The sequence below is a fragment of the Pongo pygmaeus genome, chromosome 12 (genome assembly GCF_028885625.2).
Source record: "Pongo pygmaeus isolate AG05252 chromosome 12, NHGRI_mPonPyg2-v2.0_pri, whole genome shotgun sequence".
Taxonomy (NCBI): Eukaryota; Metazoa; Chordata; class Mammalia; order Primates; family Hominidae; genus Pongo; species Pongo pygmaeus.
Genome location: NC_072385.2, coordinates 69,592,563 through 69,616,470, shown reverse-complemented (window position 1 = coordinate 69,616,470; position 23,908 = coordinate 69,592,563). Strand labels below are relative to the sequence as shown.

The following is a 23,908-nucleotide window of genomic DNA, read 5'->3' as shown; positions in this document are numbered from 1 at the left end:
TTTCTCCTGCTCAAAATTGTTTTAAAATTAGTTTAGATTAAGCATACAATAAATATTAAAACCAAAACAAATTCAATTTTATTAATAGACTACTTTTCCCTTACATATCATGACCAGCTAGGCAATAAGGCCTACCTGTTATATTTTGTAAATACACCTTGAATCTCTGCTTTCCTGTATCTCCACAGCATTCAGTAGTTCAGCTCTTCAATAGCTATTTACTGATATCCTTCCCTAATCTATCCCCTATACTACTATTAGAGATACTCCTCTAAAATGTCAAGTATAACTGTATTAACTTCCCTGTTTAAAATTCTCAATAGATTCCCATGACCCACAGATCAAACTATTTAGAATGGCATCCAAAACCCTTCATTGTTTTTCTGGACCCATTTACCTCTTTGTATCTTGTCACTCCCACTATTTACCCATTACACTCTAGCAATATTCAATTCTCTTCCATACTCTTATTCTTTTTACAATGAGTGTATTAATACATAAAGTATGCATATCTTTATATACATACTTCTGGCCTAGAATGCCTTTTCTTGTACATCTTCCTGAAGAACATGACCCAATCAAAAGGGCAAATGTGTCCTTGTGCATGACATAATGACTACCATCTCTGAACACAAATATATCATGCATACTTAATTATTTACCTCATACTTTATAGAAATTATTAATTTAGTATACATATCTCCCTCTGGAGACCATATGTTCTTGCAGGGTTAAATTTATAGCTTATTTTTGTATCTCTAGCACCTAGCATAGGGCCTAAAACATGGTTTAATCAATTTATGTATTTAATTATATGCTATATTTTATTTACTGATTTATTTTACCTATATACAAAAATTAGAATGAATACGGTAGAAAAAAAATCTAACTAGAGACATGAGTAAATTTTCTAATCCCTGCTTTGGTATTATAACTGAAAGTATTGATTAATTCAATAAATATTTACTATTTCTGATGCTAGGCACTGAAGGAGAAACAAAGATAATTTATTAAAGAGACCCCAATCTCATGAAGCTTCAATCCAAGGGATGTGATAAAATATGTATATAAAATATTATAAGGAGACCGGGCCCTGTGGTTCATGCTTGTAATCCCAGCACTTTCAGAGGCCAGGTGGGCGGATCACTTGAAGTCAGAAGTTTGAGACCAGCCTAGCCTGGCTATCGTGGCAAAACCCCGTCTGTTCTAAAAATACTAAAATTAGCCAGGCCTGGTAGCAGGCGCCTGTAATCCCAGCTTACTCAGGAGGCTGAGGTAACAGAATTGCTTGAACCTGGGAGGCGGAGGTTGCAGTGAGCCGAGATTGTGCCACTGCACTCCAGCCTGGGCGACAGAGAGAGACTCTGCCTCAAAAAAAAAAAAAAAAAAAAAAAAAAGTCTTATAAGGACAAGAGGGACAAATCCTTAAAGGGGTAGCAGAGGGATGAGGGAAGAGTCCCAGATAAAATGTTACGGGAATCTGGCAAAAGGGCCAATTATCTTCTGTTGGAAAGAACAAGAAAGTACCCATGTAAAGCTGCCATTTTAAGCAAAAGATTACAGAGAATCAGATATGGGAAGATGAGGGAAAAGTCTTCCAGGATCAAGAAACAGCGTAAATAAAGCACAGAGCCATCAAAAAAAAGTTTGGCTGAAGTAAAGAATGTGTAAAGATTACATGAAGTGAACATTGAGCCTTAAATGACAACCTTTGAATTTTATTTTGTAGAATCAAATAAATGATATAAATGATATCCTTCTACCTTTTTTGTGTCTTTCATCTTCTCTTTCTTACCCTAAAGAACAACTGTCACAGACCTATTTGAGAATCTGATGAAGGTAATCGACTCTCTTCCCAGAAAAAAATGGATCTATTATACATCGACAAAATTTTTCATACAAAGTATCTCTTAATAATTTGAAGAGGTTGAATGATCAGCAAAATTTTTGTAATGCAAAGATTTTAAAATATTTGTAGGTTTCAGTGATGAGAAAGAGACTGATGATGCAAAAGAGAAAAAACACCATAAATATACATCATTTTTATTTGTTAATTAAAAACATTTTTTCATTAAAAAAAAAAAAAAAAGGCCAGGCATGGTGGCTCACACCTGTAATCCCAGCACATTGGGAGGCCGAGGTGGACGGATCACTTGAAATCAGGAGTTCAAGACCAGCCTGGCCAATACGGTGAAACCCCATCTCTACTAAAAATACAAAACAAAAAAAGTAGCTGGGCATGGTGGCATGCACCTGTAATCCCAGCTACTCAGGATGCTGAGGCAGCAGAATCACTGGAACCCAGGAGACAGAGGTTACAGTGAACTGAGATCGCACCACTGCACTCCAGCCTGCGAGACGGAGCAAGATTCTGGCTAAGTAAGAGAAAGAAAAGAAAAGCAGAAAGAAAAAGACAGAAAGAAAGACAGAAAAGACAGAAAGAAAGACAGAAAGAAGGAAAGAAAAAAAGAAAAGAATGAGAAAGAAAGAAGAAAAGTGATGCAACACAGCCCCACAAGAGACAAAGTAGCCAAAGGGTCAAAAAAAAAAAAAAAAAGCCAAATGAAATCTGCTTGTAAGGCAAAATTAAAGATCAAATATTATAAGGCAATTTTCTCATGTTTAAGCTTTGTTACCTTAGGTACTTGCTCCAGATCTGTCCTGGATTTATCTATTTAAAAAGAAGGGAAAATATTATTTTTAAAACTTGTTTTCATTTTAACTCCATAAAATACATTTTGACAGATTCAGTATTGTACTGGGTCACATCCAAATAACTACTTAAATTTATTCCTTCAACAAATATCTATCAAGCACCTATTACATGCCTAGTAGTAGGCAAAGCGCTGAACAAAACAATGTTTCAGGTAATTGTAATCAATTATATAGCAGCAATAAAACAGCTAAATACATCTCAAATCTTTTTAATCAGACATAAAAGGCTTTATGCTATCTCAGTGGTCCCCAACCCCCAGGCCATAACCTGTTAGGAACCAGGCTGCACAGCAGGAGGTGAGCAGTGGGCACAAGCAAAGCTTCATCTGTATTTACAGACACTCCCCATCGCTCACATTACCGTCTGAGCTCCACCTTCTGTCAGATCAGTGGTGGCACTACGTTCTCATAGGAGCACAAACCCTAATGTGAACTGCACATGTCAGAGATCTAGGTTGTGCCCTCCTTATAAGAATCTAATGCCTGATGATCTGTCACTGTCTCCCATCTCCCCCAGATGGGACCATCTAGTTCCCAGAAAATAAGCTCAGGGCTCCCACTGACTCTACATTATGATGAGTTGTATAATTATTTCATTATATTTTACAATGTAATAACAGTAGAAATAAAGTGCATAATAAAGGTTCATCCCAAAACTATCTCCCCACAAACCCCTTGGTCTATGGAAAAATTGTTTTCCATGAAACCAGTCCCTGGTGCCAAAAAGATTGAAGACTGCTGTGCTATCTTTTTAAGTTTGGTAAGACTGAATATGGCATGCTATGTAATTTTAAAAAATGAATTAAATTTTAAAGTAGGAATACTGTTTTTATTATTTAAAAGATCTATCATCCCATCCAGAATTTCTTATGATCAAAGGTTGCTTTTTTATACTATGTTAATTTTCTTCTCAGACATCTTAAAGCTGAGATACACACTTATTTGCAAATGAACCTACTTTACTTTCATCCTGCCAATCCAAACTCAGATAAGGTACTACTCTCCTCTTCAAAACCAACCTTTCTGCACTTAGACTCCATTTCCTCCTGCCTCTGCTGTGAGCTTGGTTAATCAGTTTACTCTATCTCGGTATCTTCAGCCTCTTCCCTTGTACTAGCTCTCTTATCTCTGTATATAAACATGCTCAGTTCTTTTCCATTAAAAAAAATATATATATATACACACACACACATATTATATATATATATATAGAAAAAGATAAAACCCAGGCCAGGACCAGGTTGAGGGAAGGGCGGGACCTCAGATGCAAAAGCACTCACTCTCAGGGATAGTCAAATGCCTCTCTTACCTGATCTAGTCCTGGCCATGAAAAAATATTCTTCCACTCTGTTCCCTGTAGTCAATAATCTATCTCAAATCTTCTAGTGACATAATACTGGTAGTCTACATTTCTTTCTCTTGTACTCACTCCTTAATATATAGTATTGAGGTTTCTGGAACTGCCATAAATGCTCTAAGATCTCCTGATTGCCAAAACAAAGGAGACTTCTCAGTGTACAAATTGATCTATCCCTGAACTATTCTGACATTATAGACCAACTAACTGTTCTTACTTTCTGAAATCCTCACTAGCTTTAACTTTTAAGGTGCAATTCTCTCTTGGTTGACTTTCCTATCTCTCTGACCACTTTTTGTCTCCTTCACAGGTATCTCATCTTCCGTCTGCCCCTTAAATGCGACAGATTAATTAGTGCTCCATCACCAGTCGTTTTCTTCTCACTATTCACATCTTCCCTGGGCAATCTCACCCAACGTCCTTGGATTCAACTACCATGCTATTGTCCAGCATACCTGTCTATGATGATGTCTACCATACTTACATCTTCAGCCTAAATCTTCAACCTGAGCTCCAGGTTGCCAAAAAGGCATGTCCTTCACTGCAAATCTGCAACTAAACTTGCCTCCATCTCCCTCAAAATTCCTCCTCCTATATTGCCTCTCTCACTGAATTGCACTGTCACCCACCCAGTTGTCCAAGCAAGAAACATGGGAATTGTCCTTGAATCATCTTGCTCCATTACCAATAACTGGCCACCAAAACCTGTGTCTCAATCTCTGAGTTACTTCTCAAAGGCCTAATTCCCTCTCCATCTCCACTGTAACTGTTACTGGAATATCATTTCTCATTTGTATTACCGCAGTAGCCTCCAACTGTCTCCTTGTCTCTAGTCTAATCATCATCCCATTATTCACTATCCACAACTATTTTCACATAAATATATAATCATAAATCTGATCATGCTTAGTTAAAAATATTATGTAGCTTTATAGTGTCTTCAGAAAAAGTAAAATTCCTTACCACAGCATATAAGGTTCTTCATGATCTGACCCCCGCCTATGCTTCAGTCTCATCTCTTGCTCCCAGTAGAACCAACATATTAAACTCTTACAGTTCCTTGAATATTCTGTTCTCTCTTTATTCTATGGCTTTGTATAAACTATTCCCTTTTCTTGGAATGCCTTCTTCCACATAAATGTTTCAAACTAACGACTTTAAAACACATGTAATCACTGTCAACTCTAGGAATGCTTCTAAAGCTAAGTTAGGCATGTTATAAAACTTTACCACACTGAACTTACTCTTTAATATACAGTGATACAATTATTGGTTTATTTCTTTAAACTTATTCAGGAGAACATCAGTTCTTTGAGGACCAAAGCTACTTTTTACTTATCTATAGATTTACTTTAGGGTATCACTACGTTACTGTTCTCAAATCCTCCCACCTCACCCTCCCAAGTAGTTGGGACTATACACATGTGCCATCATGTACAGCTTACTCATCTATTTTTAAGCAACAAGGAACATACCAAGCACGAAGATATTCAATCAATATTTGTTGAACTAAAGGATTACACTACTGTCAGATCTACTTTTTCTCTTAGAAGTTCTTAGAAAATACTATAATCATAGGTTATAAAAATTTTTACTAGAAATAAAAATTATAGATATAATAGGCAATAAGGTCCCAAAATAAAGATTTTGTTCACTAATATTTATGCTATGCTTTATTATCTATAAATAACACATATTCATACCATGAGTATGTAAAAGAGTCCTTTCAAAGGTATCTTTAGGAGGACAAATATTCTTGCATCTCTCATGAATCTTCTCTCTCTAATAAAAAGACAAATAACATGATCAATGTATGTGTAAACATGAGTATTCAAAGCATGAAAGTGTTTTGCAACAGAATATCAGAATATGCCAAATTAGTCCTATGACTTTTAATACGAAATCACTAGCCTCCTGAACTTAAATACAAGTAACAAGCATGCTTAATAAACCAAATACCTCTATGAGATCTACGCACATCTATATACCTCCATCCATTCCATCTTATATAATTATAGTAAAATCTCCATATTTAGAATAAAGTGAGAAAGCAAATGGAAAATATTTATGTATCAATTAGGAGAAAAATTTAAATCAAGAAAGAAAATTCAAAAACCTATATATCTAAGATAGAAAGATAGAAATTAGGCCAGGTGCGGTGGCTCACACCTGTAATCTCAGCACTTTCAGAGGCTGAGGCGGACCGATCACCTGAGGTCAAGAGTTCGAGACTAGCCTGGCCAACATGGTGAAACCCCGTCTCTACCAAAAATTAGCCAGGAGTAGTAGTGCACACCTGAAATCCCAGCTATTGGGGAGGCTGAGGCACAAGAATCACTTAAACCCAGGAGGCAGAGGCTGCAGTGAACCGAGATCATGCCATTGCACTCCAGCCTGGGTGGCAGAGTGAGACTCCATCACAAAAAAAAGAAAAAAAAGAAAGAAAGAAAGATAGAAATTAGTTATTGACACACTCTGAGTCAAAAAAAAAAAAAAATCTCACTCTGATTTAGAATTAGATGACCACTAACAATGTTATTTTCAGAGATATCACCGAAAGGATACCTGAGAAAGTGAAGTGTGGTAACAAGAAAAGCAGGAGGCCAGCAGTGTTCAGAGTTCTGGTAGCAATTCTATCAGTTACTACAGGACTGTTTTCCAAAGTGGCCATACCATTTTTCATTCCCACCAGCAATAAATAAGAGTTCCTGTTGTTCTACATCCTTGTCAACATTTGGTGTTGTCAGTGTTTTAGATTTTTGCTATTCTAATAGGTATGTAGTGGCATCTCATTTTAATTAGGAATTCCCTAATGACATTTGATATTGAGCATCTTTTTATATGCTTATTTGCCATCTGCATTATCTTCTTTGATGAGGTATTTAGATCTTTTGCTCATATTTTTTAAGGTAAAATATATATAACATAAAATTTATCATGTAAAATTATTTGCTATGTTGACCATATTTTCATGTGCTAATTGCACACTTCTATACCTTTTTTTGGGAAAAGGTCTATTCAAAGCCCTTTACTCATTTTTTAATTTGGCTGTTTGTTTTGTTGTTGTTGAGTTTTAACTCCTTTGTTTATTTTTGGTACCAGTCCCTTTTTGTTTTTTGAGACAGGGTCTAGTTCTGTTGCCCAGGCTGAAGTAGCTCACTGTAACTTCAAATTTCAGGGTTCACGCAATCTTCCTGCCTCAGCCTCCAGAGCCGCTAGGACTACAGGTGCACACCACCATGCCTGACTAATTTTTCTAATTTTTTCTTGTAGAGATGGGTTCTCACTATGTTGCCCAAGCTGGTCCTGAACTCTCGGTCTCAAGTGATTCTCCCACCTCCACCTCCCAAAGTGCTGGGATTACAAGGCGTAAGCCACCACACCTGACCATCAATCCTGTATCAGATATGTGTTTTGTAAGTATTTTCTCCCAGTCTTTGGCTTGTTTTTTCATGCTCTTAACAGTGTCTTTCACAGAGTAGAACTTTTTAATTTTAATGAAGTTCAACTTTTCAATTTTTTCTTTCATGGATTGTGCTTTTCTTTCATATCTAAAAAGTCATTACCAAACCCAAGGTTACCTAGATTTTCTCCTATGTTATCATCTAGAAGTTTTATAGTTTTGCATTTTACATTAAGGTCTATCATCAACTTTGAGCTAATTTCCATGAATAGTGCAAGGTGGTATGTGTCTATATTCTTTCTCTTTGGTATGTGGATGTGTAGTTGTTTCAGTACCATTTGTTCAAACAACTATCCTTTCTCTATTGAATTACCTTTGCCCCTTTGTTAAAAATCAGTTGATTGTATTTGTGTGGGTCTATTTCTGGGTTCTCTGTTCCGCTGATCCATATGTCTGTTCTTTCACCAATATGACATTGTCTTGATTACTGTAGCTTATAGCAAAACTTCAAACTGGGTGGTATCAGTCCTCCAGCTTTGTTCCTGTTTTAATACTGTGTTAGCTATTCTGGGTCTTTTTCTATATAAGCTTTAGAGTCAGTTTTCAATATCCACAAAACCAACTGCTAGGATTTTAATCAGGATTATGTTTGACTCTATTGATCAAGCTGGGAAAAAGAGACACCTTGACAATACTGAGCCTTCCTACCCACATATATGAACTATCTCTCCATTTATTTAGATATTTAATTTCTTTCATCAGTCTTGTGGTTTTCCTCAGATAGATCTTACATATATTTAGATTTATACATAAAGCCTTCATTTTCTTTGATGCTAATGTAAATGGCATTGGGTTTTTAATTTCAAATTCCAATTGTTCACTGCTGGTATATAAGAAAGTAATTAACTTTTATATATTAACTTTGTATCTTGCAATCTTACTATAGTCACTTATTAGTTCCAGGAATTTCTTTTTGGATTCTTTGGGATTTTCCACATCGACAATCATTTCATCTGGAAACAGTTTTACTTCTTCCTAATTTTTATATATTTTATTTCCTTTTCTTGTCTTATTACATTAGTTAGGACTTCCAAGACAATGTTAAAAGAAACAGTGAGAGGGGACATCCCTTACCTTGATCCTGTTCTTAGTGGGAAGCATCTAGTTTCCCCCATTAGCTATAGAGTTTTTGTAGATTTTTTTTTTTTCTTTTTTGAGACAGAGTCTCACTCTGTCACCCAATCTATAGTGCAGTGGCGTGATCATGGTTTACTGCAACCTCCACCTCCTGGGTCCAAGTGATTCTCATGCCTCAGCCTCCCAAGTAGCTGAAATCCCCATTGCAAAATTATAACTGAGACAGTGAAAGAGATCTGACCTAACCAACTCCATCTTGCTTCTAACCTCCAAGCTGTTCTGGTCCATTCTTGAGCATAGGGTGAACTAACTTTGGGAGGAACTTAGTTTATAGTTTAAAACAAAGATGATAACAGTCCTTTCCCAAAACAAACCACCTTCTTGCCTGGGGGCTAGACTGCCTTTGTTGGACTAACAAATTAGCCACAAGATTAGAAATTATGGTTTAGGAGTCGGCTCACGCAACTGGAGACTACAAGATTCTGACCCTCCCCCTAAACTGTTCCTAAGATCCACGCTTGAGATATTTTGCAGACCCTGTACTTGACAGATCAGCTGGTACCACCCCGATCAATAAACTGGCTCATTTGATCTTGTTGGCCCCACCCAGGAACTGACTCAGCACATGGAGATGGCTTCTTCCTATGATATCATCGCTGACCTGACCAATCAGCACTGCCAGCTCACTGGATTCCCCTTACCCACCAAGTTGTCCTTAAAAACTCTGATCCTCGAATGCTTAGGGAGACTGATTTGAGTAATAATAAAACTCTAGTCTCCCACACAGCCAGCTCTGCATGAATTACTCATTCTCTATTGCAATTCCCCTGTCTCAATAAATCAGCTGCCTAGGCAGCAGGCAAGGTGAACCCATTGGCAATTACATAGCTGGGATTACAGGCATGCGCCACCATGCCCAGCTAAATTTTGTGTTTTTAGTACAGATGAGTTTCACCATGTTGGCCAAGCTGGTCTCAAGTCCTGGCCTCAAACATCCTGCCAAAGTGCTGGGATTACAGGCGTGAGCTGACACACCCAGTACATTCTTTATCAAGTTAAAGAAATTTCTTCCTATTCCTAGTTTGCTGAGAGTTCTTTTTTTAAAAATAATGAATAGCCAACATGGGCAGACTGCTTGAGCTGAGGAGTTTGAGACCAGCCTGGAAAACAAGGCAAAACCCCGTCACTACAAAATATGCAAAAATTAGCCAGGTGTGGTGTTGTGGTGGTGCTTGCCTGCAGTCCCAGCTACTTGGGGGGTGCTGAGATGGGAGGATCGCTTGAGCTGGGAGGTTGAGGCTGCAGTGAGCTGTGATCCTGCCACCACACTCCAGCCTGGGCAACAGAGCGTGACCTTGTCTCAAAAAAAAAAAAAAAAAAAACCAAAAAAACACAAGAGGTCTAAAGTTTTCTTTCCTTATAATGCCTTTGTCTGATTTTAGTATTAGCTTCATGATGGCCTCACCAAATGCATTAGTAAGTATGTCCTTAGCTTCTATTTCCTGAAATAGATTATAAATAATTGGTATAATTTCTTACTGAAATGTTTGGTAGAATTCACCAAGGAACCCATCTGGGCCTGGTGATTTCTGTTTTGAGCAGTATGATTGATTCAATTTCTCTAATAAATATAGGCCTATTCAGAATATTTATTTCTTGTTGTGTAAGCTTTGGTAAATTGTGTCTTTCAAAATAAACTGGTCCATTTCACCTAGGGTATCAAATTTCTGGGCATAGAATTGTTCACAATATTCTCTTATTATCCTTTTAATGTCTGCAGGATCAGTAGAAACAGCCCCTCTTTCATTTTTGATACCAGTAGCTTATATCTTCTCTTTTTCTGTTTTTTTTGAGATGGAGTCTTGCTCTGTCGCCCAGGCTGGAGTGCAATGGCGCGATCTCAGCTCACTGCAACCTCCGCCTCCCAGGTTCACGTGATTCTCTTGCCTCAGCCTCCCAAGTAGCTGGGATGACAGGTGCCTACCACCATACCCAGCTAATTTTTGTATTTTTAGTAGAGACGGAGTTTCACCATGTTGGCCAGGCTGGTCTCGAACTCCTGACCTCAGGTGATCTGCCCACCGTGGCCTCCCAAAGTGCGGGGATTACAGGCGTGAGCCACCATGCCCAGCCAGATTATCTATTTTTTCTCGAAAGAGATTTGGTATTTTGTGTCATTCAAGAAATCTGTAAATTCATCTAAGTTGTTGAATTTACTGGCACAAAGTTATTCATAAAATTTCATTATTTGGCTTTTAATCTCTGTAGAATCTGTAGTGATATCACCTTTCTTATTCTTGTTATTGGTGACTTTTATCTTCTCTTTTTTTCCTAATCAGTATTGCCAAAGGCTTATCAAGTTTATCTTCTCAAAGAATCAGCTTTTTGTTTCACTAATTTTCTCTGTTGTTTCTCTGATTTTGACTTTGATGTTTATTCTTTCTTTTTTCTGTTTGTTTGTTTTTTTTGGAGACAAGTCTCGCTGTCACCCAGGCTAGAGTGCAATGATGCAATCTCGGCTCACTGCAACCTCAACCACCCAGTTTCAAGCAATTCTCCCACTTCAGCCTCCTGAGTAGCTGCGATTAGAGGCACCTGCCATCATGCCTGGCTAATTTTTTTGTATTTTTATAGAGACAGGGTTTCACCATGTTGGCCAGGCTGGTCTTGAACTCCTGACCTCAGGTGATCCACCCACCTTGGCCTCCCAAAGTGCTGGGATTACAGGCATGAACCACTGCGCCCAGCCATTTTTCCAGCTTCTTGAGGTGGAAGCTGAGGTCACTGATTTGAAATCATTCTTCTTTCAATAATATATGCATTCAGTGCTACAAATTTCTCCCTAAGTGCTGAGCATCACCCCACAAATCCTGATATGTTGTGTTTTCATTTCCATTCAGTTCAAACTACTTTCTGATTTTTCTTTCTTCTTTGACTCACATTTTATTTAGAAGCATAAAGTTCTGTTTTCCAAATATCTGTGGATTTTCCACAAACCTTTTCATTATTAATTTCTATTTTAATTATACTGTGGTCAGAGAGCATACTGTGTTTGAGGTAAAGTCTTCTAAATGTATTAAAATTTGTTTTCAAACCTAGAATATAGTCTATGTCCATAAATGTTTCATTAATACTTGAAAAAAAAGTATATTCTTCTATGTTATATGGAGAGCTCTTTAAAGTCAGGCCAGGTTGGTTAATGGTTCAAGTCTATTATAATCTTGCTGATATTCTGCTTGTCCTATCATTTATTGAAAGAGTATTGAAATCTCCACAATTATGAATAGCTACTTTGCCATAAAATTCTCAGCTTCTGCTTCACATGTTTTGAAGTATGTTATTTGGGGCAAAAATGTTTAAAACTGTTATGTCTTCTTGATTAGCTGACCCTTTTATCATTATAAAATAACATTCTTTATACATACTAATAGTTTTTGCTCTGAAATCTACTTTGTTATTAATACAGCCATTTCTGCTTTCTTCTGACTACTGTTAAGCATGATGTATATTTTTTCATCCTTTCAAATGCTTTTTTCTTTCTATTCAAGGTATATTTCTTATATACAGCATATACTTGGGTCATCAGATCTCACAATCTCTGCCTTTTAATTGGGATGCTTAAACCATTTAGATTTGGTGTAATTACTGATATGATTAGGCTTAAGATTATCATCTTGAAATTTATTTTATGTCCTATCCATTCTTTTTTTATGCCTTTGTTTGGATTGAGAATTTTTAAAATTCCATTTCTGTCTTCCATTATTAGCTGTAATTCTTTGTTTTGCTATTTTAGTGGTTGCTTTAGGGTTTATTGTTAAACCCCTTGCTAAAAACATAGCTTTGTAAGGGACGGAATGGATGTCAGTTTTGTTCTCTGCTGTATCCTCATGTTTAGAAGACTACCTGACACATGGAAGGCATTCAATATTTGATCAATACACAAATAGAAAAACCAAATTATAGGTAACAAAGGCATATTAATGTTCATCCACTTAACAATCACTTAGATCTGATCATTGAAAACAGTTTTTGTGTTCTATTTTCAATGATCAGATCTCAGTGATTGTTAATATGGCAATATATACATACAAAGGCAAACAAAATATATAGGTTCTGTATAAAAATATTTGATAGTAATAAAAATGAACCAGATGCTATATAGTATTAATGTTAATACAGCCATATTCAAAAAAGTGCAAAGTAAGTAAAATAAAACCAGCTAAATTCAAACTAGGCTTGCTGATGAGAAAAGTATAAAAAGGAATGGTTATAAAAATACAAATATCCCCTGTACCACTTTAATGATTTTAATTATATTGATAACAGCCACTTACTAATAATCTGAAAATGAATTATAGACCATCTAAAACTCTGCACTATACTCAGTTCTTGCTCTCGGACTGGGTTTAAAGTAATATATTAAGTTATAATTATGTCTGGAGATATTATAACTATCTGCTAGAGCTAGGGTGCTCTATAGAATTGTATGCAGTGAATCAGACACAGAAATAGTAATATTCTGCCAATTTCTCAAACCTCACAAATCATCTGGACTTTATAGGCCTAATAGAATCATTTTCTCCTTGGTAAGCAGGGTAGGTTTCATGTTGAATCTTAGCATTATTTGGAATGTGTAATTCTGAAAAATCACTACTGTAAGAGAAATGTATTAAAATATATTTAAGCAAAGAATTAAATGCAACCCAGGACAGTATAATTTGTATGAACAAAAAGAATACTATAAGTTAATCAAACATTACTGGTCAAAAATCGATAATAAAGCATACTAAAAATATTTCTATTACTTTTGACCTGACTATAACTAGCCAAGTTAGATATTACCTGAGAGATTTCCTGTTGATATACTGTAAAATGTTCCTTGCTGATCTGTGGGAGGTAGAATGAAGGCATGACTTCAGTGTCCACAAAGTCCAATCCCCATGTTTTTGTGAAGAAGTCAGATTCTCTTTTTGCTAATCTAGGATCATTTAATGCTGCTGGGAGATTTACTTTGGAATGATATACAGTCCATCTATGTTGATCTGTAACTAGAGATGGGGCAACATATAAACTATGTGAATCACCTGCAAAAAGTAAACAAGAGAACTCTGTAAATGCTGTAAAATTGGTTCTATGTTTGAAAGTACACACTAGAAAACTAAAAATTCATAGATTCCATCTTACGCAAACCAACTAATCTTCCACAGTAAATGATTTAATAAAAAATCAATCTGATTGAATAATCTTCAGCTGCCATCATCAATTACTAAGGCTTTGAAAAACATGCATGAGATAAAAGATATGCAAAATTTGAGAACTACAATTGCAGGGTGGAGTGAATAGTAAAGAAAGTCTTTCATGAATTCCTTTCCTTAATGTACAATTACTCTTTTTTTTTCAACATCAGAACTATGCTGCTTTCTATTATATATTTTCTATCCTTTAATACGCCACTGTTTTTTAGAGGTAGGCCTCTTTTCTATTATATCATGGCAGGATCTCCTGGATAAAATATCCTTTGGCTTATAATTAGGTGACATAAATGTTGCTGTGGCATTAACCATACAAGAAGGAAAAATATATACTCTATTCTCATTATTAGTAGTGTATTTGTTCTGTAAAGTTATTGTGAATATTGAATTAGCAAATATTGAGCCACTGCTTGTAGGGAAACTAAAGAGTTCAGTTCCTGTGAGCCTTTGGTCACAATAGTTTCATCAACTGATCAATACATAACCTTGTTTTGTGTGTTTAAAGACGCCTTATTCAGTATACATCGTTGATTCACTAACACTGAACTTGTGGCTAACAGTGCTATAATTTATGCCTGAATGAAGCTTATACAACACATGTATTTTCTCCATAAGGGACATCATAGCCTTCTTGCACTTAGGAACTCCAGACAGCATTTTAGCACTGCGCTTAGGGGCAATTTAAACAGCAAAATCACCAACAAAAAGCTCCAAACATGTGGCACCAAGTAAAAACAGACCACAAAAAGAACATTAGTTTATAGTATGAGAGCTGAAACAAGAAGGCAGAGTTTTGTCTTGTTCAAATTCAGCTGGGAATGCATGTGTCAGGTATCTCAAATCTTTCACTGCTCTGCACGTGACTCAAATTACCACAAATATGCCATAAGTAGTGATTTGGGGATTATGAATAAATATTAAGGAGTCAGGAGAATTTGCAAATACATAATATGCAAATGATGAGGGCTGACTGTACCATGTTTTAACTAAGCAGCTTTCAATCTGTACCTTCATTTTCAACACTTTTTCAGTTTATATAAGTAATGCATGAAATACATGAAAAAAACTACATTTCAATTTCCCAATCATTTCCAAATGATTTTTTTTTTTTTTGAGATACAGTCTCGTTCTGTCACCCAGGCTGGAGTGCACTGCAACCAACCTCCACCTCCCAGGTTCAAGTGATTCTCCTGCCTCAGCCTCCCAAGCAGCTGGGATTACAGGCACATGCCACCACACCCAGCTAATTTTTTATATTTTTGGTAGAGACGGGGTTTCACCATGTTGGCCAGGCTGGTCTTGAACTCCCTCCTGACCTCAAGTGATCTGCCTACCTTGGCCTCCCAAAGTGCTGGGATTACAGGCGTGAGCCACCACGCCAGGCCCCAAATGATTTTTTTTTTTTTTTTGAGATGGAGTCTGTCTCTGTCACCCAGGCTGGAGTGCAGTGGCCCGATCTCTACTCACTGCCTGCTCCGCCTCCCGAGTTCACACCATTCTCCTGCCTCAGCCTCCGGAGTAGCTGGGACTACAGGCGCCTGCCACCACGCCCGGCTAATTTTTTGTATTTTTAGTAGAGACAGGGTTTCACCATGTTAGCCAGGATGATCTCGATCTGACCTCGTGAACCACCCACCTTGGCCTCCCAAAGTGCTGGGATTATAGGCATGAGCCACCGTGCCCGGCCCCCCCAAATGATTTTTAACATCATAAAATTTACTCTTCTAACATTGGTATATAAAACCTGACTACTCATTTAAAGATAATAGAAATCAGTAAAAAATCCAACAACAAAAAAAAAAAAACATTACCTGTGGGTTCCTTGGGACACACATCTGGCAGTGATGGCACAGGTCGAATGTGTTTTGACGGATCTACCTCTATTTTAAAGAAAACATCACTGCTGCTTCCTTGAGGCACTGGTGAAGAACTGTGGCTTGAAGCCATTGCATAAAATCACCACTCAACTGAAAATGAGTAAGAAATAATAATTAAGACACCGCAAATCAAAATCCATCTCTAAGTATTATATATGTCACAAATTTTCTTTCAAAAGCAGAAGAATTTTTCAAAATACCTCAAAGTAGGCAATTTGAATATTTGCTCTTAATTGGGAAAATTGATCACAATATTTAGTTTACTAAGATAGTTATTTGTCCCCATTTTTAAAAAAGTGAAACATCCTTAATCTTTTATTCAAAGTACAAAAAATACCAAGGTTGTAACCAACATATATTAAAGATTAAAAACATTCTATTCATTCAGCAAGTACATAGTAGTTATGCGTTATAGCAAAACAGATAAGTGCATGGGTTTTGAAGTATCCCTGCTTAGGTCCATCTACGTTTACTCACTAGTGGTGAGGAAATTTACTTAACCTTTATGTATGTGTCTTTCCTCATCAGTGAAATGGAGATGAAACGAGATCTTATCTCATCAACATCCTGTTATGAATTATGAGAATGGACATAAGTAAAGCATTTAAAATAATGTCTGCCTCAGAGTTAGTATTCAGAGGTTACTGTCATTGTAATTATTACTATGATGTGACTGCTACATAGTAATATGATTAAAAAATAAATAGTAATTAAATTCTTTAAAAAGGAAGTGTCATTCTTCAAAGAGCTTGCAATTGTATTAAGTAATTAAAACAAATATATGTAAGCAAAACACAAGTTAACCTATGTCTACATTTTAAAGTAAGTACTGAAAGAATTTGTGGGGCAAGACAACATAATATAGGCTACCGGGACAGGTAAGACTTTATAAATGAAGCAATATTGAAACTGGACACTAAAGAACATGCATTGTTTTATTATTGAAATGTTTAGAGATCACCTAGTCTAAGTTCTCTCAAAACAGAGAAGAATAGAAAGGCCTAGAAAGAATATGAGGTTTAACAAGTCCAAAAAAACAAAACAAAACAAAAAGCCAAGTTAGAAAATCTGGCAAAAAGATAAATAAGAGCAGGAAATGGGGAGCAGAGGCTGGCACAGTGGCTCATGCCTGTAAATCTCAGCACTTTGGGAGGCCAAAGCAGTTGGATTACTTGAGTCCTGGAGTTCAAGGCCAGCCTGAACGACATGATGAAACCTCGTTATCTACAAAAATTACAAAAATTAGCTGGGCGCAGTGGTGCATGCCTGTAGTCCAGTTACTCGGAAGGCTGAGGTGAGAGGATTGCTTGAGCCCAGGAGGCAGAGGTTGCAGTGAGCCAAGATCACGCCACTATATTCCAGCCTGGGCAACAGGGTGAGACCCCGTCTCAAACAAACAATAAATAAAAAATAAGGAGCAAAGATATGAGGCAAGAACCCATGACAAATAGTTCGTCTGTTCTAACTTCCCTCTAGTTTGCTGGAAAACTAAAAATATGTATCTGTCTCAGTACTTTCAATGCAAAGGAAACATAACCAAATATACCATTCACTGAAACCGTAAGAAACAAGCTGCTTTAAAAATACACAAAGATAAACAACTTCCTCAAGGTGCTTAAACAGAAAGCCCACGATAACATGAACAAAAGATAATGAACACTGAATAATCAATCATAAGACTAAGGAACTGACTATAGTGGAAACTGACCTGACTAAAGTGAAATGTTTACACTGGGAAGAAGTGACAAATTATACACACACACACACACACACACACACAGTATAGTTAAATTGTAGTTGGTTCTCTATGCAATACGGAGACATCAGAGGTTTGGTGGCAAAAGTTCTGTGACGAAAATGGTATTTGGGAAAATTAAGAGTCTTTGAAAGGCCTCTTTATCATTTACATCCACACACATTAAGTGTATGGTTGTTTCTGTATAAAAGTTTACACATATTTAAGAGAGAGAAACATACATATTTATCTAAAGGATAATACACATACTTATCTAAAGGGTAAGAAACACTGTACAACACAGAAACACTGTGTACTAAGTGATAAAGACAATTCTACATTTAAGATCGAGCATGTTAACTTTCTCATTAACCAAATAAAACAGCTAAAAACATTTTTGAAATTTTTTCTTTTTAATTTCTGTGAGTACAGTAGGTATTTATTCTTTGTGTTACTATCTAATTATACTTTTAGTTATTTTAAAATGTACAATTAAAATCACTTTTTACTTTAATCACCCTGTTAGGCTAGCAAATACTAGGTCTTATACATTCTTTCTATTTTTCTGTACCTATTAACCACCACTACTTCTCCTCCAGGCCCCCTTCCCCCACACTTATCCTTCCAGGCCTCTGGTAACCATCACTCTAGTTTCAATTATTTTCATTTTTAGCTCCCACAAATAAGGGAGAACATGTGAAGTTTCTCATTCTATGCCTGGCTTACATAGTGACCTCCACTTCCAACCATCTGTTGCAAATGACAAGATCTCATCCTTTTCTATGGCTGAATAGTTCTCTATTGTGTATATGTACCACATTTTCTTTACTCATTCATCTGTTGAAGGACATTTCAGCTGTTTCCAAATCGAGGCTATTGTGAATAGTGCTGCAATAAATATGGATATCTCTTCAATATACTGATTTCATTTATTATATACTCTTAGGAGTGGGATTGCTGGATCATACAGCTCCATTTTCAGTTTTTCGAGGAACCTCCAAACTGCTCTCCATGGTGATTGTACTAATTTACATTACCACTAACCGTATGAGGGTTCGCTATTCTCCACATCTTCGCAAGCACTTCTTAATGCCTGTCTTTTGGATAAATGCCATTTTAACTGGGGTGAGATAGCTCATTGCACTTCTGATTTGCATTCCTCTGATGATAAATACACCCGTGTGCCATTTGCATGTTTTCTCGAGTAATATCTATTCAGATATTTTGCCCATCTTTTAATCAACATATTGGATTTTTATCTATAAGGTTGTCTGAGCTCCCTATATATTCTTGTTATTAATCCCTTGTCAGATGGGTAGTTTGCAAATATTTTCCTCCCATTCTGTGGGATGTCTCCTCACTTTGTTGTTTCCTTTGCTGTGCAGAAGCTTTGTAACTTGATGTGATTCCATTTGTTCATTTTTGCTTTGGTTGCCTATGCTTGTGGGGTATTTATTCAAGAAATCCTTGCTCACTTCAATGACCTGGACATTTTCCCCCAAGGCTTTCTTTTCGTTGTTTCATAGTTTGACGTCTTAGATTTAAGTCTTGCATCCATTTTGATTTTTTGTATATGGCGAGATAGGGTCCAGTTTCATTGTTCTATCCATGGATATCTAGTTTTCCCAGCACAATTTATTGAAGAGACTGTCCTTTTCCCCAAGATTGTCCTTTGTTAAGAATGAGATCACTGTAGATGAATGGATTTATTTCTGGGTTCTCTACTCAGTTCCACTGTTCTATGTGTCTGGTTATATGCCAATACGTTGTATAATTTGAAATCACAATCATGTGGTTCTTCCAATTTTCTTTTTTTTGCATAGGATAGCTTTGGCTATTCCGAGTCTTTTGTGGTTCTATATAAATTTCAAGATTGTTTTTTCTATTTCTCTGAAGAATGTAATTGGTATTTTGATAGGGAATACAATGAATCTGTAGATTGCTTTGGTTAGTATGGACATTTTAACAATATTGATTCTTCCAATCCATGAACACAGAATATCTTTCCTTTGTGTGTGTGTTTGCCTTCAATTTCTTGCACCAACATTTTACAGCTTTCACTGTAGAGATTTTTCACTTTTTTGGTTAACTCCTAGGTACTTTATTTCCAGCTGTTGTAAATGGGGTTACTTTCTTGATTTCTTTTTCACATTGTTCAGTGTTGGCATATGGAAATGATACTGATTTTTGTATGCTGATTTTATATCCTGCAACTTTACTGAATTTATCGCTTCTAATCATTTTTGATGAATTGTTTAGGTTTATCCAAACATAAGATCATATAACCTACAAACAAGGATAATTTGACTTCTTCCTTTCCAATTTGGATCCTCTTTCTTTCTCCTGTCTGACTGCTCCGGCTAGGACTTCCAGTACTATGTTGAATAACTGTAGTGAAAGTGAGCATCCTTGCTGTGTTTCAGATCTTAGAAGAAGGGTTTTCAGTTTTTCCTCATTCACTGTGATAACAGCTATGGGTCTGTCATATATGGCTTTTACTGTTTTTGAGGAATGTTCCTTCTATACCTAGTTTTGAGGGTTTTTATTATGAAAGGATGTTTAATTTTATGACATGCTTTTTCAGAATCAGGTGATATGTTTTTTCTCCTTCATTCTCTTGATATGATGTATCACCTTTGCACATGTTGAACTATCTGCATTCCTGAAATAAATCCCACTTGGTCATGATGAATAATATTTTTAATTGTTGAATTTGGTTTGCTAGTATTTTTGTTGAAGATTTTTTGCATCAATAGTCACAGATATGTGTTGTGGGAAGTCAGGGACCCCGAACGGAGGGACCAGCTGAAGCCATGGCAGAAGAACATAAATTGTAAAGATTTCATGGACATTTGTTAGTGCTCCAAATTAATACTTTTATAATTTCTTACACCTGTCTTTACTGCAATCTCTGAACATAAATTGTGAACATTTCATGGACATTTATCACTTCCCCAATCAATACTCTTATAATTTCCTATGCCTGTCTTTACTTTAATCTCTTAATCCCATCATCTTCATAAGCTGAGGATGTATGTCACCTCAGGACCCTGTGATGATTGCATTAACTGCACAGTGTTCGTAAAGCATGTGTGTTCGAACAATATGAAATCTAGGCACCTTGAAAAAAGAACAGGATAACAGTGATGTTCAGGGAACAAGGGAGATAACCATTAGGTCTGACTGCCTGGAAGCCAGGCAGCACAGAGCCATATTTCTTTTATTGCCGAAAACAAGTAAGAGAAATATTGCTGAGTTCTTTCCCCAGTAAGGAATATCAATAATTAACAGCCCTGGGAAAAGAATGCATTTGGTGGGGGGGGCCTCTAAAATGGCCGCTCTGGGAGTGTCTGCCTTATGCAGTTGTAGGTAGGGATGAAACACGCCCTAGTCTCCTGCAGCAGTCTCCCCAGGCTTATTAGGATTAGGAAATCCCTGCCTAGTAACCTCATTAGTAATTCTAGTTTCGCCCTGGCCTTGTGACCTTGCCCTGCCCATTTGCCTCGTGATATTTTGTTGCCCCTGAAGCATGTGATCTTTGTGACCCACACCCTATTCATACACTCCCTCCCCTTTGAAAATTGCTAATAAAAACTTGCTGGTTTTACGGCTCAGGGGGCATCACGGGACCTGCTGACATGTGATGTCTCCCCCAGACACCCAGCTTTAAAATTTCTCTCTTTTGTACTCTTTCCCTTTATTTCTCAGACTGGCTGACACTTAGGGAAAATAGAAGAGAACCTATGTTGAAATATAGGCGGCTGGTTCCCCCGTTAGATATGGGCCTGCAGTTTCGTTTTCTGAAGTGTCTTTGTTTGGTATTGGTATCAGGGTAATACTGCCCTCATAGAATGAGTTTTAAAGTATTCCCTCCTCCTATTTTTCAGACTAGTTTGAGTAGGATTCGTATTAGACCCTCATTAAGTGTTTGGTAGAATTTAGCAGTGAAGCCATTCAGGTTCTGGACTTTTTACTGGGAGACTTTTCATCACAACTTTTATCTTATTACTTGTTATTGGTCTTTTCACGCCCTGGATTTCTTCATGGTTCAGTCCTGGAAGATTGTATGTATATAGGAATTTATCCATTTCTTCTAGATTTTGCAATTTATTGGCATACAGTTGCTCACAGTAGCCGCTAATAATCCTTTGAATTTTGTGGTATCAGTTTTAACATCTCCTTTTTTCATCTCTGATCTTTTGGGGTCTTCTCTCTTTTTTCTTAGTCTGGCAAAAGATGTGTCAGTTTTTTTTTTTTTTTATCTTTTCAAAAACCCAACATTTTATTGATCTTTTGTCTTGTTTCTTCATTTCAATTTCATTTATCTCTGCTCTGAGCTTTGTTATTTCTTTTTTTCCCACTAATTTTGTGTTTGGCTTGCTCTTGCTTTTCCATTTCTTTAAAATCCATCATTAGGTTTTTATTTAAAGTTTTTCTTCCTTTTTGATGTAGGCACTTATAGCTATAAACTTTCCTCTTTGTATCATTTTTGCTGTATCCTCATAGATTTTGGTATGTCGTGTTTCTGTTATTAATAAATTTTTCAATTTCTTAATTTCTTCACTGACTCACTGGTCATTCAGGAACATATTATGTAATATCCATGTGTTTGTATAGTTTCCAGAATTCCTAATATTGATTTCTGGTTTTATTCCATTGTGGTCAGAGAAGATGCTTGATATTATTTGAATTTTTTCTTTATTTCCAATCTGTTTCTTTGGCTCTAATATTTGCTTTATATATGAGTACTCCAATAGTTAGGTGCATATATATTTACAATTGTTATATCCTATGCTGAATTGACCCCTTTATCATTATATGATGACCTTCATTGTCTCTTCTTATAGTTTTTGTCTTGAAATCTATTTTGTCTGATAACTACTGCGGAATATCTTTTTCCACCCCTTTTTTTGTCTGTTGTGTCTTTATAGGTGAAGCGTGTTTCTTGTGGGCAATAGATCACTGGGTCCTGTTTTTCTATCCATGCAGCCTCTTTATGTCTTGTGATTGGAGAGTTTAGTCAACTTACATTCAATATTATTACTGATAAGTAAGGACTTACTCCTGCCATTTGTTTGTGTTTGTTTTCTGGTTGTTTCATAGTCTTCTCTTCCTTCCTGTCTTCATCTTAGTAAAGGTGATTTTTTTCTGGTGGTATGACTTAATGTCTTAGTTTCTTAATTTTTTGTGTATCTGCTCCATGTTTTTTGATTTGAGGTTACCAGGAGGCTTGCAAATACTATCTTATAACCCATTGTTTTATGCAGATAACAATTAACACTGCTTGTATAAACAAATAGGCAAAAAGAAAACTAATAAAACTCTACACTTTAACTATGTCTCCCCACTTTATAGCTTTTTATTGTTTCTATTTATATTTTACTATCCTTATGCCTTGAAAAAATTGTAGTTATAATTTTTTATTGGCCCATCTTTTAATTTCTCTGATTAAGGCTAGTTTACACACCAGTTATCATGTTATAATATTCTATGATTTTCTGTGTACTAATATTGCCAGTTAGTTTTACATCTTCAGATGGTATCTTTTTGCTCATTAATCTTTTTCTTTTTTATTAAAGTACATACCCTTTAGCATTTCTTTTTTTTAAGACAGAGTCTCACTCTGTCACCCAGGCTGGAATGCAGTGGCACCATCTTGGCTTACTGCAACCTCCACCTCCCAGGTTCAAGTGATTCTCCTGCCTCAGCCTCCTGAGTAGCTGGGATTACAGGCACGGACTATCATGCCTGGCTAATTTTTATGTTTTTAGTAGAGACAAGGTTTCATCATGTTAGCCAGGCTAGTCTTCAACTCCTGAGCTCAGCTGATCCACCCACCTCAGCCTCCCAAAATGCTAGGATGACTGGTGTGAGCCACTGCACCTGGCCAGCTCTTTAGCATTTCTTGTAGGACAGGTCTGGAGCTGATGAAATCCCTCAGCTTTTGTTTGTCTGGGAAAGTCTTTATTTCTCTTTCATGTTTGAAGGATATTTTCATTGGATATAGCATTCTAGGGTAAAAGGTTTGTTTCCTTCAGCATTTGAAACATGTCATGCCACTCTCTCTTGGCCTGTAAGGTTTCTACTGAAAAGTCTAGTGCCAGCCATATTGAAGCTCCATTGTATGTTGTTTCTTTTCTCTTGCTCCTTTTAGTATCCTTGCTTTATCCTTGACCTTTGGGAATTTTATTATTAAATGTCTCGAGTTAGTCCTCTCTGGGTGAAATTTGCTTAGTGTCCTATAACCTTCTTATACTTGGATATTAATACCTTTCTCTAGGTTTGAAAAGCTGTTATTATCCCTTCGAATAAACTTTTTACCCCTATCTCTTTCTCTACCTCCTCTTTACAGCCAATAACTCTTAGATCTGCCCCTTCAAGGCTACTTTCTAAATCCCGTAGGTGTGCTTATTTTTATTTTTTTCTTTTGTC

The 23,908-nt window shown here is 36.5% G+C and overlaps 1 protein-coding gene across 2 annotated transcripts in view; it reads right to left on the bottom strand.

The window, feature by feature from the left end:
- Positions 1-23,908, bottom strand: part of VPS54 (VPS54 subunit of GARP complex) — a 120,125-nt gene that overhangs the window by 77,229 nt on the left and 18,988 nt on the right. The window contains exons 2-5 of one of the 2 annotated variants that reach the window (XM_054475130.2): positions 15,676-15,831; positions 13,455-13,696; positions 5,776-5,854; positions 2,637-2,671 (exon numbers count right to left, since the gene is read on the bottom strand). In XM_054475130.2, coding sequence (XP_054331105.1) covers positions 2,637-2,671; positions 5,776-5,854; positions 13,455-13,696; positions 15,676-15,811 — 492 coding nt within the window. In that variant the 5' untranslated portion in view covers positions 15,812-15,831. The remainder of the gene's footprint in view (positions 1-2,636; positions 2,672-5,775; positions 5,855-13,454; positions 13,697-15,675; positions 15,832-23,908) is intronic. The other variant, XM_054475132.2, reaches the window with a different exon arrangement.